General features: G+C 33.7%; 2 protein-coding genes across 3 annotated transcripts in view; one reads left to right on the top strand and one right to left on the bottom strand.

Annotated features, from left to right (window-relative positions):
* LOC148177715 (uncharacterized) overlaps window positions 1-10,346 on the top strand; it is a 100,835-nt gene extending 90,489 nt beyond the window's left edge. The window contains exons 5-7 of the mRNA XM_088033026.1: window positions 895-991; window positions 4,245-4,435; window positions 8,665-10,346. Coding sequence (XP_087889152.1) covers window positions 895-991; window positions 4,245-4,435; window positions 8,665-8,837 — 461 coding nt within the window. The 3' untranslated portion in view covers window positions 8,838-10,346. The remainder of the gene's footprint in view (window positions 1-894; window positions 992-4,244; window positions 4,436-8,664) is intronic.
* A 3,260-nt stretch (window positions 10,347-13,606) lies between these two features.
* On the bottom strand, window positions 13,607-17,479 carry LOC148177714 (vanin-like protein 2). Of its 2 annotated transcripts, none has more exons than XM_088033017.1 (7): window positions 17,381-17,479; window positions 17,228-17,300; window positions 15,243-15,377; window positions 14,908-15,194; window positions 14,644-14,855; window positions 14,329-14,598; window positions 13,607-14,282 (listed from the first exon to the last, which is right to left on the bottom strand). In XM_088033017.1, exons 2-7 carry the CDS (start codon window positions 17,270-17,272, stop codon window positions 13,642-13,644), a joined length of 1,590 nt encoding a protein of 529 aa, XP_087889143.1. In that variant the 5' UTR covers window positions 17,273-17,300; window positions 17,381-17,479; the 3' UTR covers window positions 13,607-13,641. The 2 variants fall into 2 exon arrangements, with proteins under 2 accessions (XP_087889143.1, XP_087889144.1); XM_088033018.1 differs by having other exon boundaries at window positions 17,356-17,472.
* Between the last annotated feature and the right edge of the window lie 731 nt (window positions 17,480-18,210).

The raw sequence follows: 18,210 nt of genomic DNA, 5'->3' as shown, positions 1-18,210 counted from the left end.
GTCCGCGTAATTATCAAATGAGTAAACTTCAGTTAACATTCCTCCAGTACTTTTCGGCACTGGCACCACCCAAACGGGTGCGACAACCAACAAAAGAACTGTTGTATGTACAAACGAACATCTGTCCAACCAAAAAAAATGAAAAGAAACGCGTCCAAATAAAATCATCAAATCCGACGTGGGAGGACAAATTACAAGAAGATGAAACGATACACTTAACACTGCAAAAGTAAAAGGTCAATGATATTGTCACTTCCATAATGCAGTATTTGCGTTTCATCGCGGATGAAATAGAGGCGTATCTGCGAACCACACCCAGTATATTAAATTATGATATTTATTCGATGTTTCAGTAATTTTCTACAGGATTTGGGAAATATAAAATGCTAATGAGAATGATTATTATTTTTAATGTCGCTTCGTTTTACAAGGATAATTAAAAAGGTCCCGAAACTCGTCCGACACGTATTTTTTTTCAATTCTGATAATTTTAATTGCCGATTTGTGACAAATCCGGTTCAGGATCAATCATAATTTATTAGTTGTGTCTGTACTCAAAGGCCATGACAAAAAAAGAAACATTTGTACAAATTTGCGCCATTAGAGTGTAACTGATATTAACATTTCAAGTAATTATAGTAGTTGACCTTAACAGTTTCGTTTGAAACTCCGTCCAATTTGGCTCGTGTGAAGCTCCTCTAACTACACCATATTTGGTCATACGGACTTGTGCAATTCCATCGATGTTTGAAGGGCGTTTCGCTCAATAATTCGTCAATAATATAAATTACAAGAGACGTCATTACCTTAATTAATTGAGGCCGAAACAGCGGAAATGGAAATCTTCGTCACGCACTCCGACCTTGTGGTATTGACACACTTCTTCTTTTACAGATATTCCTAAAAATGTGATAGCCCAAGACATCCCGACGCGATCTCTTTCGACCACGGCGACGCTGCTGGCCCTGCAGAAACTCCAGGATGCCTCTTTGTGAGTAACCTTTAGGGCCTCTTGGAACAAATTGCGTGACTGATTGATAAGTAACTGTTAATTAGCCATTATCTACGTTTACTGTGTAATCTAATGTGAGGACGTTCTCATGATAAAATGGTTTATGGCATAACTTCACACGCGTTGAACAAAGAAAATTCGTTCTGGTTATTGGCTCAAAATTTTTTGTGTTTAGTACCAAAACTACCGAAGTTACGAAATTTTATAACAAAAAAAGTAGAAAATTGTTGGTGTATCTGAAAATAAAAATTTCTAAAAATTTTGGTTCTTGTGCTAAAATTTTGTAGCTTTGCTCAGTCGATAAACAAAGCAAAAGTAGTGCAACCTCCAAATTTTATGAGTTTAGTAACAAAATTGCTAAAGTTACAAAATTTTATTAAAAAAAGGCAAAAAATTTTGGTTTGTTGGAAAATAAAAATTTCTAAAAAATTGTATTTTTTGTTCTAAAATTTTTAAATTTAGCACAGTTCATAGAGACATTTAAAGCAATCAAACCTCTAATTTTAATGAATTTTGTAATAAAACTGCTAAAGCTACGGAATTTTATAAAAAAAAGTAAAAAATTTTGGTACGTTTGTAAATAAAAATTTCTAAAAAACTGTATTTTTGTTCGAAAATTTATTAATTTAGCACAGTTCACAAAGACGTTATAAGTAGAAAAACTGCAAAATTTTATTGTTTGGAGATTAAAACTTCCAAATTTACAGTTTTTAATCAGTAACGGCAAAAAATTTTGCTTTGGCTGAAAATAAAACTTTCTAAAAAATCTGTTTCTTGTGCTAAAATTTTGTAATTTAGTTTTAACACAGTTAAAACACACATCAAAAGTAGTAAAACTTACAAATTTTATGAGTTTAGAACCAAAACTGCCAAAGTAACAGAATTTAAAAAAAACGGTAGATAATTTTGGTTTGTTTCAAAATGAAAATTTCTAAAAATCCATTTTCTTGATCTAAAATTGTATAAATTGGAACAATTGATAAGTCAAAACTACAAAAAGCCCCGAATTTCAATATTTTAGCGGCAAAACTGTCAAAAGCCAATATTGATGAGGCTGAAAATGAAAAATTCTAAATATTCTGTTTCTTGCTCTAAAATTTTCTAAATTGACAGAGATAATAAAGAAGCCAAAAGCACTCAAACGTCAAATGTGTTTAGTACCAAAACTACCAAAGTTACGAAATTTTATAAAAAAAAGTAAAAAATTTTGGTTCGTTCGAAAAATAAAATTTCTAAAAACTGTATTTTTTGTTCTAAAATTTTTAAATTTGGCCCAGTTCATAAAGACTTTGAAAATAGTAAAACTGCAAAATTTTATTGCCTGGGGATCAAAACTTCCAATTACAGTTTTTAATGGATAACCGCAAAAATTTAGGTTTATCTGATAATCAAAATTCCTAAAAATTCTGTTTCTTAATCTGAAATTTTGTAATTTGGCACAGTTGATAAACAAACCAAAAGTAGTCAAACCTCTAGGTTGTATGAGTTTAGCACCAAAACTGCCAAAGTTGTAAAATTTTATAACAAAAAAAGTAGAACATTTTTGGTTTATCTAGAAATAAAAATTTTAAAAAATTCCGTTTCTTGTGCTAAAAGTTTGTAATTCTGCACAGTTGATAAACAAAGCAATGGTAATGCAACCTTCAAATTTTAGGAGTTTAGTTCCCAAACTGCCAAAGTTACGAAATTTTATAAAAAAAGTAAACAAATTTTGGTTCGCTCAAAAATAAAATTTCTAAAAACTGTATTTTTTTGTTCTAAAATTTTGAAATTTGGCCCAGCTCATAAGAACTTTGAAAATAGTAAAACTGCAAAATTTTATTGCCTGGGGATTAAAACTTCCAAAATTACAGTTTTTAATGGATAACCGCAAACATTTTCGATTTATCTGAAAATCAAAATTCCTAAAAAATTTGTTTCTTGAGCTAAAATTTTGTAATTTAACACAGTTGATAAACAAATCAAAAGTAGTCAAACCTTCAAATTGTATGAGTTTAGTACCAAATCTGCCAAAGTTACAAAATTTTATAAAAAAAAAGTAGAACATTTTTGGTTTATCTAGAAATGAAAACTTCTAAAAATTCTGTTTCTTGTGCTAAAAGTTTGTAATTTTGCACCGTTGATAAACAAAGCAATAGTAGTGCAACCAACAAATTTAAGGAGTTTAATACCAAAACTGCCAAAGTTACGAAATTTTATAAAAAAAAGTTAAAAATTTTGGTTAGTTGGAAAATTAAAATTTCTAAAAACTGTATTTTTTGTTCTAAAATTTTTAAATTTGGCCCAGTTCATATGGACTAAAAAAATAGTAAAACTGAAAAATTTTATTGCCTGAGGATTAATACTTTCAATGTTACAAAATTGTATAACAAAAAGGTAACATTTTTGGTTTATCTAGAAATTAAAATTTCTAAAAATTCCGTTTCTTGTGCTAAAAGTTTGTTATTTTGTAGAGTTGATAAACAAAGCCGTAGTAGTGCAACCTTCAAATTTTAGGAGTTTTGTACCCAAACTGAAAAAGTTACGAAATTTTATAAAAAAAAGACAAACAATTTTGGTTTGTTGGAAAACGAAAATTTCTAAAAATTCCATTTCTTGTGCTAAAATTTTGTGATGTGGCACAGTTGATAAACAAATCAAAAGTAGTCAAACCTACAAATTTTATCAGTTTGGTACCAAAGCTGCAAAATTTTATTAAAAAAAGGCAGAAAATTTTAAAACAAAATTGCGTGATTGATTGATAAGTAACTGTTAACTAGCCATTATCTACGTTTACTGTGTAATCTAATGTGAGGACGTTCTCATGATAAAATGGTTTATGGCATAACTTCACACGCGTTGAACAAAGAAAATTCGTTTTGGTTATTGGCTGGAATGGGTACTTAATTTTTCATTATTTCAATGTTTGAAGAGATTGACTCCCAGAGGCCTCCTTGTGAGGAGACCGCGGCGGCATAAAACGCCAAATAATTTCACGGCTGATAAAATCCAGCTATTTTTAAAAAGATTTCACAATTAAATTAGCAAAGACAGTTAACCCAGTCGTGCCAATAATTCGAGAACTTTCCTTTTCTATTCTTTTTGATGTAAAGTCTTTTATTGCGGGACCACCAACAGAACAAGCTTCCGTACAAATTTAATCGTTGCATTATTAAAGAATTAATTAATTTTAATTGGATAAAAGTGAATTAATTGCCATTAGAATTTTTTTTTCGAATTTTTCCTTTTTTAGATCCATCTCAAGGACATCCCCGGAAACATCGATGAGTAAAAACATCACAGTGAACAACAACAACATCAGCGAAGACAATCGGGCGGACGCGACCATGAAGAGACGAAAAATCCACCGATGCGACGTCATGGGTTGCAACAAAGTCTACACCAAGAGCTCACACCTGAAAGCGCATAAAAGAACACACACAGGTACCGATTGCATAAACGAAAGAAAAAATCGTCTTGAGGGCATTACCAATTAGGCCGATCCGAAATTGCCATGAAATTTAAATAATTATCTTTTATTGCCACCAATATGTCAAGATTTTCCCATAACAAAAAGCGCGGAGCAATTAATTACTCAACTTCAATGACATGTTTCGATTGATAAACATGAAAGATTGTGGAGATATCAGGAAAAATGTGTCAAAACAAAATCAACAGGTTCTTGATCGATCAATAAGTGTTAATTTATTCGATTTTTTCGGGTACGATTAAGATTAGAGCGATCGCTGGCGATGAACAATGGAGAGCGGCCTCGGGTCTGCCCACTTCTTGTATAACATTGCGCATCATATTTTTTCAATGCCGCTGAAATTTATTTTATGGGATGCTTCACACCTCGGAATTTATTGGTTTTTTATTAGTTTCTTTAGTTCGATCGATAAGGTATCTTGGTCCGCATAAGCTAGAATTTATAGCAGAAAATTAAGAAGAGATTTTCGATTGGGGGTGTGCTGTTTGACCAAAATTTCCAATTTTTTTTTTATTTATTGTCTATAAATATTGATCTTTATCTGAGAGAAGTGACGTATCTAAATTTAATTGTTTTGGGATTAATATTGTCAAAGTTATGATATTTCATCAAAATATTTGATATTTTTTGCTAGTCTTGAAAATAACAATTTCCAAAATCGTCCCTATTATTAAAAAAAATGGGATTTGTGACAGTTAGTCAACAGGTCAAAAATAGTTATTTCTCCAAATTTCATTCCTCTAGCATTAAAACTACCAAAATTACAGGTTCGAATGGAAAATATTGGGAATTTTTAGCTCGTCTTAAAAATGACAACATCTAAAATCCGTCCCTGTAGTTCAAAAAATTCAAAATTTGGAACAGACAGTCAACAAGTTAAAAATAGTAACCTCTCCAAATTTCATTGCTCTAGCATTAAAACTACCAAAATTACAGGTTCGAAGGAAAATATTGGGAATTTTTAGCTCGTCTTAAAAATGACAACATCTAAAATCCGTCCCTGTAGTTCAAAAAATTCAAAATTTGGAACAGACAGTCAGCAAGTTAAAAATAGTAACCTCTCCAAATTGCATTGCTCTAGTATTAAAACTACCAAAATTACAGGTTCGAATGGAAAATATTGGGAATTTTTAGCTCGTCTTAAAAATGACATCTAAAATCCGTCCCTGTAGTTCAAAAAAATCAAAATTTGGAACAGACAGTCAACAAGTTAAAAATAGTAACCTATCCAAATTGCATTGCTCTAGCATTAAAACTACCAAAATTACAGGTTCGAATGGAAAATACTAGGAATTTATGGCTCGTCTGGAAAATGACAATATCTAAAATCCGTCCCTGCAGCTAAAAAATTTTGAAATTCAGGTCAAACAATCAGCAACTTAAAAACAGTAATCTCTACAAATTGCATTGCTCTAGCATTAAAATTACCAAAATTACAGGTCCGAATGGAAAATGTTGGGAATTTTTTGCTCGTGTTGAAAATAAAAATTTCTAAAATCCTCAAAAGCTCAAAAAATTGGGAATTTGGAACAGACAGTCAAGGAGTAAAAAATAGTAATCTCTTCAACTTTTATTGCTCTAGCATCAAAAGTACCAAAATTACAGGTACGAATGGAAAATATTGGGAATTTTTAGCTCGTCTTGAATATGACAATATCTAAAATCCGTCTCTGCAGTTCAAAAAATTTAAAATTTGAAACAGGCAGTCAACAAGTTAAAAATAGTAATATCTCAAAATTTCATTGCTCTAGCATCAAAACTATTAAAATTACAGATCTGAATGGAAAATATTAGGAATTTTTGACTCATCTTGAAAATGAAAAATTCTAAAATTAGTCCGTGTTGTTAAAAAAATTTGAAATTTAGAACAAACAATCAAGTAGCCCAAAGTAGTAATCTCTCCAAATTTCATTGCCCTGGCATCAAAACTACCAAAATTACAGGTTCGAATGGAAAATATTGGGAATTTTTAGCTCGTCTTAAAAATGATAACATCTAAAATCCGTCCCTGTAGTTCAAAAAATTCAAAATTTGGAACAGACAGTCAACAAGTTAAAAATAGTAACATATCCAAATTGCATTGCTCTAGTATTAAAACTACCAAAATTACAGCTTCGAATGGAAAATATTAGGAATTTATGGCTCGTCTGGAAAATGACAATGTCTAAAATCCGTCCCTGCAGCTAGAAAATTTTGAAATTCAGGTCAAACAATCAACAACTTAAAAACAGTAATCTCTCCGAATTGCATTGCTCTAGCATTAAAATTACCAAAATTACAGGTCCGAATGGAAAATGTTGGGAATTTTTGGCTCGTCTTGAAAATAAAAATTTCTAAAATCCGTCTCTGTAGCTCAAAAGATTGGGAATTTGGAACAGGCAGTCAACAAGTTAAAAATAGTAATATCTCAAAATTTCATTGCTCTAGCATCAAAACTATTAAAATTACAGATCTGAATGGAAAATATTAGGAATTTTTGACTCATCTTGAAAATGAAAAATTCTAAAATCCGTCCGTGTTGTTAAAAAAATTTGAAATTTAGAACAAACAATCAAGTAGTCCAAAGTAGAAATCTCTCCAAATTTCACTGCCCTGGCATCAAAACTACCAAAATTACAGGTCCGAATGGAAAATATTGGGAATTTTTGACTCGACTTGAAAATATATTTTTTTTTAAATTCGTCCCTGTGGCTCAAAAAACTTAAAATTTGGGACAGACAGTCAACAAGTCAAAAATAGTAATAATTTTAAATTTCATTGCTTTAACATGAAAACTGCCAAAATTACAGGTCAGAAAGAAAAATATTGGGAATTTTTATGTCGTTTTCAAAATAAAAATTTCCAAAATCCGTCCCTGCTGCTCAAAAAATTTGAAATTGTAAACAGCATCAAAACTACCAAAGTTACAGGTCCGGTTGGAAAATATGTACTTGAAATTTTTGGTTGTTTTTTTAAATAAAAAATTCCAAAATTTGTTTTTTTTTCGGAAACTCTGTAATCCGACTTGATTAATTAACGTACTGAAGTAGTAATGCAAAGTTCACTCTGATAACAATAAAAACAGAAGAGTTAGTTGTTCATTTATCAAAAATATATTTTGAGTTCGTTCTAAAAATAAAAATTTCGAAAATGTGCTAAAATTTTGAAATTTTGCACGCATATTAAACCAGCTGGAAGTAGTAACGTCTCTAAATTTAATTGTTTTCGTGTTAATTTTTATAAAAATTCGGAAATTTTTGGCCGGACCTTAAAAAAAATTTCTTAAATTTTTCTGTCTTAAAATATTGTAATCCGGGTCAGTTAATTAGCGTACTAAAAGTAGCAACGCACCCAAAATTTATTTTGTTAACTATAAATCTGCCGGAGTTATTTAATTTATTGCAAATTTCTGAATTTCAAATTCGCCCAAAAAGTTAAAAAAAAACTCAAAATGCGATTAAAGCTAGGAAATCTTCCCACAAACTTTTCCTATTGCAAATTTATCCCCAGATAACAAAGTTCATCCCAACTTTATCTTAATCACGGCAGAATTATCTCCTTTGTTTTGTCCACGCTATTACCTAATAAACAAGGGTCCACGTGTAGCTCCTTGCGCGACACCACTTTCAACCTCTCTCCGTCACTATTTGATTAATAGTTGGTACAAATCCGTTTTTTCTCATGATAAATGATCCGATGACATCGAATTATAAATATGAATCGCATAACATGACAGATCATAAATATGTAAATTTCACAATGATCTACTTACCACCGAAAAATCCCGGCTGTATAAATAGTCGAATATTTTTTTTTCCACGCACCTGTTTGCTTGGCACGTCTTATCTCGCCATAAAAATATATTGTCTGAAATACAAGTTTCTTAATTGTCAGTTTGATCAGGATTAAGCGAAACAGAAGGATATTTATATTTCCACCGTTGTGCCAAAATTTCGGCAACGAGGACAAGGAGCTCTGTTAGAATCTCTTCTAAAAATACGAGTTTGATAAGAACGTGTTCATATTTTCTACGTTTTACGGTTTGTTTTATTTTGCATTATGGCCAGCAGTGTCGCATGCTTATGTTTGATTCTTATCGTCACCTGCGTACATTATTGACGACGACAAAGTGGTGACAACGGCCCCAGTTAACACCGTCTGAGGTGTCAAAGCAGTGATTTAAAGCTCCTTCTTTTTGTTCCAGGCGAAAAACCGTACCAGTGCTCATGGGACGGCTGCACCTGGAAGTTCGCTCGATCCGACGAGCTAACCCGGCACTTCCGCAAGCACACCGGTCAGAAGCCCTTCAGCTGCAGCCAATGCCAGCGGTCTTTCAGCCGATCCGACCACCTTTCCCTCCATATGAAAAGACATTAGGCGAATTTTCCATTTTTCTAGAAAAATTTATTCATAGGCATCCCGATCACACCGCTCATGTAACTGTACAAAATCGACCAAATTGGTGCTAAAAATCGGTGCTGATATAGAAGAACCGTTACGTTATGTAACGTTACGAAACGAATCACGTAACTGTATATAAAAAAATTATTTAATTCGTGTACATTTGTAAATATTTTTTAAGAGAAACTCAAAGCTGGTGTGAGATTAAAATTGCCAACATTCCTAATTTTAGTTTGTAAGGAAAACAGTAATCGGAACGATGTGCCAGTAGTAAAGGTCAGATTAGAGTTAAGTCTTCCGAAGAACAGGGTGGATGTTTTTAAACCCTGTTGTAGCTAAGACAATCCCTACATAAGTGCAATTATAGTTAGTTGGCTTTACTAGTTTTTAAGTAAATAATATATTTTGTATGATATGTAAATGGGCCAGGGGCCGTTAATATATTTTGTAAATAACTCAAAATTTGCCCCACCCCCCCTCTCCAGATTTATTCTACAGTATGTCCCCGGATTGAGTTCACAAGAGGGAAAAAAAGTTTATTTTTCATTTTACAAAAAAATGACAAAGGAATAACATTTTTTGCTTATTTCAAAACAAATAAATCTGCAATTAAAATTTCAAAATTATTAGTTTGTACTCTTAAAATTAATTTTTTCATTATTTTTATTTATTAAATTTTGTAATCGTATTCAAATTATTGCAGGCTGTGGATTCACAAAATCAAATAGTGCGTTAAAGATTAAAGAAAAATTTTCCTAATAATGTATAAGTATTAAAAAATTGGAAAAAAATGCAATTGCATCCTTAACAATAATTGAGAAAAATCGAAACAGTCGAAAAAATTACGAGTTAGAATTGAACAATGTGCTAAAACAGCTAATGGGCCAATCAAATAGTAGAAACTGGTTTGAGTTAAGAAACAAATTTCATTCCTTTGACATTTTTTGCTAAATTAAAATAAAAAAGTTTTTCGTTATTTTTTGTTTTTTTCGATTTCCAGAAGACTGCTTGTTGATAATATTAAAGTTTTAATTAAAGATTTATTTATTTTAAATTAAGCAAAAAATATTATTCCTTTGTCATTTTTCTGTAAAATGAAAAATAAAGTTTTTTTCCCTCTTGTGAACTCAATCCGGGGACATACTGTATGTATATTTCTTTAGGTTTTATGTAATGCCAGTAATAGGGGCCAGTATATTATGTTAGTCGTAACCACTTCCTTTTTATTTTCGGATCTCTAATATTTAGTTTTTGTAAGATCCAGGCTGATCAGCTAAGAGTCACTTTAGCCTCTCACGGAACAATCAAATTTTTTATACCTTAGCTGCTTCACCCTGCATATTGCAGCGAAATGAGTGACTCATTTTAGTCACTTCTCGGGCATTTTCAGTCAAGACAATAACAAGATGTTATATTTTATAGATGGGACATATTTATTAATGTTATTATTTTAAGTTGTTTCAATAAAATATGTGGAAGGGTAAAGCAGAGTTTTACTTCGCTGAGCTTCTCGGTATGACACGTGTATAACTGGTTGCATAGCATTCACATGCAATATCGGAGGATTCGTATCACTTTTTTCTTGAAAGTTGAAAAACTTTGATAAGCAGGTGTATTATTTTAGGAAGTTTTAGGATGACAAAGATTGGTACTATTGCCCCCCATAAATTGACAAAAAATGGGGAATCGTAGGTTATGAAATACTAAGTGAAAATCTTTTGTACCCCAAAAATCTGAATTTCCCTATTTTTTTTGTAATTTCCTTGTGATTTTGTCTGACTTTCCCTGATTTCCTACTAATATCCTCTGATTTTCTATTGATTGCCCCTGATTTTCTAACAATTTCCCCTGATTTTCTAGTAATTTCGTCAAACTTGATTTTCTGGTGATTTTATCTAACTTTCCCTAATTTCTTTGTGGTTTTGTCTAACTTCCCCTAATTTCCGTGTAATTTTGTCAAAGTTCCCCTGATTTCCTTGTGATTTTGTTTAACTTCCCTTAATTTCCGTGTGATTCGGTCTAAATTCCCCTGATTTCCTTGTGATTCTGTCAGGTTTCCCCTGATTTTCTTATGATTTTGTCACGCTTCCCCTGTTTTCCTTGTGATTTGATCTGGCTTCTTCTGATTTTCCGTTAATATCCTTTGATTTCCTATTAATTGCCCCTGATGTGCTAATAATTTCCCCCGATTTTCTAGTAATTTCGTCTAACTTCCCCTGATTTTCGTGTAATTGTATCTAACTTTTTCCGATTTCTTTGTAATTTTGTCTAACTTCCCCTAATTTCCGTGTAATTTTGTCAAAGTTTATCTGATTTTGTTGTGATTTCTTCCAACTTCCCTTAATTTCCCTTAATTTCCGTGTTTCTTGTAATTTTATCTAACTTCCCCTGATTTATTTGAGATTTTATCTAACTTCCCCTGATTTCCTTGTGATTTTGTCGGACTTCTCCTGATTTTCTAGTAATATATCCACTGGTTTCCTATTGATTGCCCCTAATGTTTTAATAATTTCCCCTGATTTTCTAATGATTACGTCCAACTTTCCCTGATTTTCTTGTAATTTTATCTAACTTCCCCTGATTTCTTTGTGATTTCGTCAGGTTTCCCCTAATGTCCTTGTGATTTCGTCAGGCTTCCCCTGATTTCCAAGTAATATCCTCTGATTTCCTATTGATTGCCCCTGATGTAATAATGATTTCCCCTGATTATCAAGTGATTTCGTCTAACTTTCCCTGATTACTTTGTGATTTCATTTAACATTTCCTAACTTCCTTGTGATTGCGTCAAAGTTCCCTGATTTTCTAGTGATTTTGTATAACTATCCCTGATTTCTGTGTGATTTCGTCTAACTTTTCCTAATTTCCGTGTGATTGCAGCTAACTTCCCCTGATTTTCTTGTAATTTTATCTAACTTCCCCTGATTTTTTTGTGATTTTATTTAATTTGCCCTGATTTCTCTGTGGTTTTGTCTAACTTCCCCTGATTTTCTTGTGATCTTATCTAACTTCCCCTGATTTCTTCGTGATTGTATCTAACTTTCCCTGATTAATTTATGATTTCGTCTAACCTTCCTAATTTCCGTGTGATTGCGGCAAAGTTCCCCTGATTTTCTAGTGATTTTGACTAACTTTCCCTGACTTCTTTGTGATGACATAAGGATTTCCTCTTATTTTTTACTGATTTCCCTAATTTCCTAAGATTTCCCCTACTTTTCTAGTAATTTCCTAAAACTGATACACCGATTTCCCAAGAAGGTTAACCCCTTATAAATTACTTTAGATTTTTGGAAAATCGGAGTGTACTTATCAATATGCATAAATAGAATTCTCTTTGCGACTGTCCTTTAGAAACGTCAATTGTCCATTTAGTTACCACTCTCGCCAACCGTCAGGTTTGGGGTGTTTCTTTTCCGCCAACCTTAGTAACTTTCATGTTTCGAGAACGATTAGGGAAAATTGTTGTCCAGTGTTACCAACCGACGTTCCTACGTTTCACGAATAATTGACAAGACTCCGCAGGAGTACCAACTCACAAAACATTCTTAAGGAGTTTATAAAACAATGAAAGCCACCACTTTTAATATTCGCGACGCTCTAATTAAATCTAGACATCTAGTTCACTTACCTTGTTGATGACGTCACATCTCGCTCAACAAGTTCAGGCATGTTTCTGGTGCACCGAAATTGACGATTTTCCTTGAAAAAACGCAATTCCCAGCTGAATCCTTCCATTCCAGACCATTTCACACTATTCCAGGCCATCTTGAAGGAATAAAACACTCGCAAATTCCCGTTTTCACTTGAAACTCTCCCGCCACAACACTTGCTGAATTTGAGCACTAAACTGGTGAAATTGGTGTTCCCGCACTACACTTTCACTAGTTTCACAGACACTGCACCAAATAACACTAATTTTGGGGTGGAAAACCCGGAAAATTGACTAAAATTGGTAATTTGAACACGAGACGAAGGGGCCGGCACACGACATTTTGAAAACTGGAGATGATCGGGGATGTTCGGTGCACGATCGTGACGTAGGAGGCGGAGAGACGCGATATTACGCGAGGAGGTCTGATTACTTGTGATTCCAAATTTTGAAAGACTTTTGGTAATAAAAAAGTATTTACAAGTTTTCTCAGTTTGCAATTCAATATTTGGCTCTTTTGGTAACAAAACGACAAAAGATTTGACCCACCGAAAGAGTCTCTAAAGAAGTTTTCGAATTTGCCGCTTTAATAGGTCCATTAGATTACTCAATTTGGAGTCGTTTATAAATGTATAAATATAATTGAACTGTCCTTTGCGGCCAACAATAATTGTACCTAAATATAATAGATAAATACTGGCTGTGAGGTTAGGTTACGTTATGTCAAAATTCAGTGACAGTCAAACTCAATAAATGTCAAATTTTAAATTAAATTTGAAAATCAAGTGGCAAGTCGTGGTTACAAAACCATTACCAATCGTGTAACACGAAAACTCTTAGAATTCTAAAATTTAATTTTAATATTAAAAAAGGGGTGCAAATTCGAAAAAATAGTATAAAGGACTTGTTTTATAATGGCATTGGTGCACTCGTCCCAAACAAAACTCGCCTACGGCTCGTTTTGTACACCGGGACCTCGTGCACCAAATTGGCCATTATAAAACACGTTCTTTAATATACCATTATACACCCGTTACATATTATACTTTTTTTACGATCCCTAGTCACCTAACTAAGAAAAGTGAAAAAAAGTCATCACTAGGTATACCTCGGTAAGTTTTATTAATTTTATTCTTAAAACTTCAACACGAAAATCATACACAAAGAAGCAACCAACACCACCAGAGTACTCTCCAAGGAACCTCCTCCATTATCCTCCTTGGTACTGATCCCATTTGCACTTCTTTTCCTTCCGGGACTCTTTTCACGATCCCTCTTAAAATCCCTCCCCAATATCCCAAAAGTCAACACCCGCTCCTGCGACCTCCTCAAAGAAAACGTCCTCTCCACCATTTCAATACCATTTCTTCTAAACCTTCTTTGACTCCAATCCGTTTCACTCGCATCAATCGGACGTATGGAACTCAACAAAGAGTTCGGCCACTGAATTTTCTCGTCATTAACTTCAAAGTCTGCACGAATCCTCAGAGTATCGAACCGGATCGGCCACCCAACACTCTCATAGTTTGGAAATCGTCTTCCACAAGAAGTAATTGAGGAGTTTAAGCATGCAAGAACTGCGCAAACTTGAAGACCCGTGTCAGGGATAGCACCCAGGTTCTTCCGGACTCCTGAGAACGCCACCATCAAGTACCTGTAGAAGACACCAGTGGGATTCGTCGCAGTTATGTTCATACTGAAGAAGCAGCAGAAGTTGCCGTGGCAAACTTGGTCTTGGAGGTGCTGCTTGGTCTCCACAGGCTTCCATTGGAAATCTGCAGCACAGAACAATCATCGAAGAACTGCAAAAGAGGTACTTACGCCGGAGCCAGGGATCTTCGTCCAATGAAACAACATCCATTTCTTTACTTAACTCGTCCACGGGACGTGGAGGAATCGTCTTCACCTCACCATTCACACTCCGGTAGGTTAAAACGTGTGAATCTCCAGACGTTTGGAAAACGGTACCAAGAGTGAAGTTCGCACCTCTAAAAATTCCGGTTCCTCCACTGGCAGTTTCAATGTTGTTTCCTCCAGCACCGAATAACGTGGTGTTGCCAGCATAAGCAAACATTTGTTGACTTTGCAGAGCTGGAAGGTGACGTGGTACGATGGATCAAAACCGTTCGTACTTACAGGTGAAGAAAGGGAGCTCGGAGTGCCATTTTGATAAGAAGATTATACCATCCACGGGCTCTGACAACAAATTATAACCAGGAGATTTAAACAGGAGGTCGAAGCAGATGAAGAGACCGAATTTCACGCCGAAGTCGGTGGTGAAAGTCACTACTTCCGGTTTGTCGGGGTGGTCTAGGTTAGTTTCTCCGTAGAGGTGGTACTTCCGGTACCTAAGAAGAATGATGAACGGTTTCTTAACGTGAAGATTAAGAAGATGCTCACCGAAGAAGAAGTTTTCCATTCCTGTCAAACACAACTGCAGTATTGTAGAAAAAGTACCCGAATTTCCCGCAGTTTTCACTTCGAAGAAAATGATTTGCACACTTTTCTTTTTCGATCAAATTTGTGACGAGGTACGTGTTGTATTTACGTGCGGCACAAGACAAATTGGTGAAGAATTGGGGGTAGTTTCCTTCCCCTTCGCAAGGGTTGTCACCTACGTGGAGTTTGATAGAAGTTTTTGGGGTGGTACTAATACTATGTTCAGGAAAAACGATCATATCGAACCTCTAAAAAATCAAAAAAAGTTTCTTGGGTGGAAGTTAAGGTTAGTTTACTGTGGTCTTGTTAAGTTTAGAAAGAATATCGTTGTATTTTAACAAATCTTGAGAAATTCCTGCAAGGGTGAAGTTGTCGGAGGGGTGGAATTCCACCACTGCTATGGTGGCGGTAAGAGTGTCCCATATTGTGGCCTAAAATCGAAAATAACTGACGTGTGAATAAAATAGTATACAAACCGTGGAGTTTTTTTAAACACTCTTTATACTTTAGTTTTTTTGCAGAGAATTTACCGATTTACAAAAGAACAGAAAAAGAAATTTGCAAATTTCGACTGTAGAAAAATCAAAAAACTTTTTCTTATGTAAAAAATCGCGAGAAAAACGATGGCGTAAACCGCATCTCAATATCAGAAATAGTTTCCGAGATATCGAGCACGAATTGTTTTGAACCTTCAAAAATTTGGCTCTTTGGCGACAACCCAAAAATTCAAACGACCATAACTCAGTTATTTGTTGACGAAAATTAAAAATTTTCAGGTTTTTGGATTCAGCGTGACATTCTGCGTAAAATGAGACCCAAATTTGTTGAGTTTGCTTAATAAATAAACAAGGCATTGGCCAAAAACTGTTTTGAAAACGCCATTTTAAGGTAATTTTCAATCAATGTTTTCAAAATGAAAACGAAGTTTAATTGCTTTGAATTATACATCGGTCGAAAGAGGAGCTCAAAATCTATCTAGTGGCCAAATTTGAGATCTATCGGACAAATAGTTTAGGAGTTATGACCAATATTAAAAAAATTGAAAATTTTTTATCGATTGAGTCGGAATTTTTTTTTGCGAAAAATCGACTATCGAATTTTGGGTTTTTGATAACATTTTCTAACGTAAATTGAGCCTAGAAAGAGAATGGCGCAAACCGCATCTTAATATCTCAAATAGTTTCCGAGATATTTAACTTTAAAAATTACGAAAAATAAGAAAAATTTAAAATCAACTTTCCGAAAGTTTGATCGGCCATAACTCAGTTATTTCTTGTCGAATCTGAATTTAAATCCCAGATTTGGAACCTGGGGAAAATTCTGCGTGTACCGATGTATAATTACTTAAGTTTACTCGAAAAAATTAGCGAGATATCGATGCTAGAAATTTGGCATAATTTTAGTCGTGAATTTTTGCGAAAATTTGCAAATTACGACTGTAGAAAAATAAAAGAACTATTTCTTATGTAAAAAATCGCGAGAAAAACGATGGCGTCAACCGCATATCAAAATCAGAAATAGTTTCCGAGATATCAAGCACGAATTGTTTCGAGCCTTCAAAAATTTGGCCCTTTGGCGACAACCCAAAAATTCGAACGACCATAACTCAGTTATTTGTTGACAAAAATAAAAAAATCGCATGTTTTTGGATTCAGCGTGAAATTCTGCGTCAAATGAGACCAAAATTTCTTGAGTTTGCTTACTAAATAAACGAGGCATTGGCCAAAAACTGTTTTGAAAACGTCATTTAGGGTGATTTTCAATCAATGTTTTCAAAATGAAAACGACGTTTAATAGCAATGAATTACACATCGGTCGAAAGAGGAGCTCAAAATCTATCTACTGGCCAAATTTGAGATCGATCGGACAAATAGTTTACAAGCTATGACCAAAAATAAAAAAAATGAAAAATTTTCATCGTTTGAGTCGGAATTTTTTTTCGCGAAAAATCGACTATCGGATTTTGGGCTTTTGAGAACATTTTCTGACGTAAAATGAGTCGAGAAAAAGAATGGCGCAAACCGCATCTCAATATCTCACACAGTTTCCGAGATATTTAACTTTAAAAATTAGAAAAAATGAGGAAAAATGAAAATCAACTTTCCTAAACTTTGATCGGCCATAACTTAGTTATTTGATGTCGAATCTGAATTTAAATCCCAGATTTGGAATCTACGGAAAATTCCCAATTTACACCTAAGAATTTTGAAACAAATTACACAGAAGTGTGGACTGATAGCAATGAGCTCTAGTTTAAATTCTTTTTTTAATTTTTACTTACTCTAACGCCAGCAATGATTGTCAAACAGAGAAGCCACAGAATCATTTCGTACACCACAATGACATAAGTGAACCTAGAATCATTTAAAATTCAAAGTTACAAAAATTAATTTAAAATTGACACTGAACCACTAAATTATTGCCCTAAACTCACTAATCTAGCTGAAATTATTTGTTTAACTTGAACAAAAGTCGTGCTTATTATGATAATAATAAGCGTACTGTTGCATTTTTTTACAAAATTTGCAATTTTAAACCGAGCTAAGGTTAGTGTTTCTGTTTAACTACCCATTAAAACACTTTTATGATAACAAAACAATGTTATCATTGTCAACAAACGTTTTATTTTATTTTTTATACTTTTTTAAATGTTATCGACTGCTTTTTATATTAATTTTTCTCAATTTTCACTTTTTTTAAAATAATTATGTGTTGAAACCTCTTAAAACATTTTTACAAGCCGGAAAACTCAGCGTTTTGACTCATCAGAAATAATGTGCAAAATGCAAACAGGTGACTAGGGGTCGGTCGTAGAAAAAGTAGAGTATGCAACGCGTGTATAAACTTCTTCAGAAACTCTTTCACCGCAGACTTCGGTTCTTTGGGTCAAATCCTTTGACGTTTTGTTACCAAAAGAACCAAATATTGAGTTGCAAACTGAAAAAACTTTAAAATTCATTTTTATTACTGAAAATTTAGAAACACAAGCAATCAAACCTCCTCGCGGAACATCGTCTCTCTCCGCCTCCTACGTCACGATCGTGCAGCCGAACATCCCCGATCATCTCCAGTTTTCAAAATGTCGTGTACCAGCCCCTTCGTCTCGTGTTCAAATGACCAATTTTAGTGAGTTTTCCGGGTTTTCCACCCCAAAATTAGTGTTATTTGGTGCAGTGTCTGTGAAATTAGTGAAACTGTAGTGCGGGAACACCAGTTTCACCAGTTTAGTGCTCAAATTCAACAAGTGTTGTGGCGAGAGAGTTT

Source organism: Gnatocerus cornutus, chromosome 3 (genome assembly GCF_029298725.1).
Source record: "Gnatocerus cornutus isolate USDA-ARS CGAHR chromosome 3, icGnaCorn1.1, whole genome shotgun sequence".
NCBI classification, from domain to species: domain Eukaryota; kingdom Metazoa; phylum Arthropoda; class Insecta; order Coleoptera; family Tenebrionidae; genus Gnatocerus; species Gnatocerus cornutus.
This window is presented reverse-complemented; position numbering and strand designations above follow the sequence as displayed.

Bases quoted from the DNA above. Each gene is read 5' to 3' on its own strand.
- LOC148177714 (XM_088033017.1), bottom strand. From the start codon at position 17,272: ATGATTCTGTGGCTTCTCTGTTTGACAATCATTGCTGGCGTTAGA. The intron at 14,599-14,643 runs GTAAGTACGAAC...GTCACCTTCCAG, and splicing joins CGAGCTCCCTTTCTTCACCT to CTCTGCAAAGTCAACAAATG. The intron at 14,283-14,328 runs GTAAGTACCTCT...TCTGTGCTGCAG, and splicing joins CGAAGATCCCTGGCTCCGGC to ATTTCCAATGGAAGCCTGTG.